This window comes from Lactuca virosa, chromosome 1 (assembly GCF_052849685.1).
Source record: "Lactuca virosa cultivar CGN04683 chromosome 1, Lactuca_virosa_CGN04683_v6, whole genome shotgun sequence".
In the NCBI taxonomy this organism is placed as follows: domain Eukaryota; kingdom Viridiplantae; phylum Streptophyta; class Magnoliopsida; order Asterales; family Asteraceae; genus Lactuca; species Lactuca virosa.
The window spans coordinates 40,202,836-40,205,098 of record NC_136426.1 but is presented as its reverse complement, the minus strand read 5'-3'; the positions used below and the strand labels follow the sequence as shown (position 1 = coordinate 40,205,098).

Genomic DNA, 2,263 nt, shown 5'->3' with positions numbered 1-2,263 from the left:
ATGGTCTTTTATGTAAATTTCCGATACCCTTAAATGCATAGCCATGAAGTGACGCTAAGATGTATTTTCACAATTCAACATGATATTCAATGCTTGTTAACTGTTTTTTTTACCTGGCTACCGTCAGTCTCTCATATAGTCATATGTCATTCTAAAAGAAATAGTTCATTCAATTGCAATTTCTTGTTGTTTCAATTTGGTCCCACAAACAAAGTTCCTAATTATTAGTTGATGTTTCCGCTAATGCACACCAATATGAGTGGACAGGAGTGTACAAATTGGTTACGACCTCCTATTTTGTTAAATTACTAAGAAAATCAACTACACATGTTACCTCCTTCCCTCCCCCTTCCCTACTTCTCAAAGTAAGCATGAACAAACCCACAATCTTTATAAAAAAATATAAGAAAAAATATTTTAGTTCGTGATTTTATCTCAAATTCTGACATTATATTTTACATTTTTATGTATTTTCTCTTCACTTTCATCAACTTGTCTTCAGTTGACTAATGATCATTGTCCTATATTGTACTATAATCAATGCTTTACCAACCCCCGTTGAACGTTGATGCTGAAAGCCGGACTATAAAAACCAGGATCATCTTCAACCTATTTATCCAGTAAGTAAATCCTTCCTCTTCAATGGAGACCCCAACTGTTAAAATCATCTCAGATTGCTTCGTCAAACCAAAATTTTTATCAGAAGAGGCTAAAAAGCCCATTTACTTGTCACCATGGGATCTAGTCATGGTAAATGTGAATTATATCCAAAAGGGTCTGCTTTTCCACCGGCCGGAAAATCAAGATTTCTCCATAACCACATTCTTGGAGGAGCTCAAAGACTCTCTCTCCGCCACGCTTACTCATTTCCACCCACTCGCCGCCCGTTTAGCCACCGTAAAACAAGAAAACCCACCTTCCATTGTTGTGTTCTTGAACCCTGAGAACAGCCCTGGAGCCAGATTTATCCATTCGGCTGTTAATTTAACGGTGGCGGAGATACTTACGCCGGTCGATGTCCCGGTGATTGTTCAATCGTTTTTCGATCACCACAAAGCTATCGATCACGACGGACATGAAATGTCGTTGCTGTCGATTCAGGTGACGGAACTCACCGACGGAATATTTATCGGCTGCTCGATCAACCACATGGTTGTTGACGGATCCTCCTACTGGCATTTCTTCAACTCCTGGTGGGAAGTTTTCAGAACAAAAGCATATAAAAATGGTGATTTAATTCCCATTTCACGTCCTCCTGTTATCCAAAGATGGATCCCGGAAGGATCCGATCCGATCCTCACACTACCATTTACCCGTGAAGACGAATTCATCGATAGACCCTATGCTCCATTGTTAAGAGAGAGAATCTTTCATTTTTCGTCGGCTTCTCTCTCTAAGCTAAAAGCGAAAGTGAATTCAGAGTGCAATACAACCAAAATTTCATCGTTGAAGGCGCTCTCAGCCGTTGTCTGGAGGTGCGTGACGCGTGCACGGCGGTTACCGGCAGACCAGGAAACCGGTTGCAGATTGGCCTTCAACAACAGACACAGGCTATCTCCGCCTTTACCTGAAACTTACTTGGGTAACTCGATTGCTGCAGTTAGAGGAACAGCGACGGCGGGGGAGTTGCTGGATCACGGTGTTGGGTGGGCGGCATGGCGGTTGCACCAAGCGGTGGTTAATCATGACGATAAAGTGATAAGGGAATTTGTGGATTCGTGGGTAAAGAATCCGTTTGTGTATAAAATGAGTCGGCTTTTTGATGCGAATAGCATACAGATGGGAAGCTCGCCGAGATTTGACATGTACGGAAATGAATTCGGGTTAGGGAAAGGAGTGGCGGTTCTGAGCGGGTATGCTAATAAATTCGACGGGAAAGTGACATTGTATGAAGGACGGGAGGGCGGAGGAAGCATGGATCTAGAAGTCTGCTTGTTGCCGGAAAACATGGCGGCTTTTGAATGTGACGAAGAATTCATGAATGTTGTTAATGGCCTTTTATAAAACTTTTACTTCTTGTTTGATATTTTCTCTCATTTGAACCGCTTGGTGGCTGTTTCTTTTTTTTTTATTTTACACCCAGTTCCGAGTTCAACTTAACGACAGAACGGAAAGGAAATAGATGGAAATGAGAAGAAAATAAAAAAATTGGTGTTTCCGAGTTTCGTTAAAGGACGGAAGTGGAGGGAAATGAGAGGATCACTTTTCCTCCTAACTTTTCTTCCGATTTGGAAGGATTTGGAAAGAAAGAACAAAATGATTC

At 41.6% G+C, this 2,263-nt stretch overlaps 1 protein-coding gene across 1 annotated transcript; it reads left to right on the top strand.

Moving 5' to 3' along the window:
• The first annotated feature begins 527 nt into the window (after positions 1–527).
• On the top strand, positions 528–2,024 carry LOC145109102 (putative acetyltransferase At3g50280). The gene has a single exon (XM_079046237.1). It carries the CDS (start codon positions 643–645, stop codon positions 2,002–2,004), a length of 1,362 nt encoding a protein of 453 aa, XP_078902363.1. The 5' UTR covers positions 528–642; the 3' UTR covers positions 2,005–2,024.
• Positions 2,025–2,263: the final 239 nt, after the last annotated feature.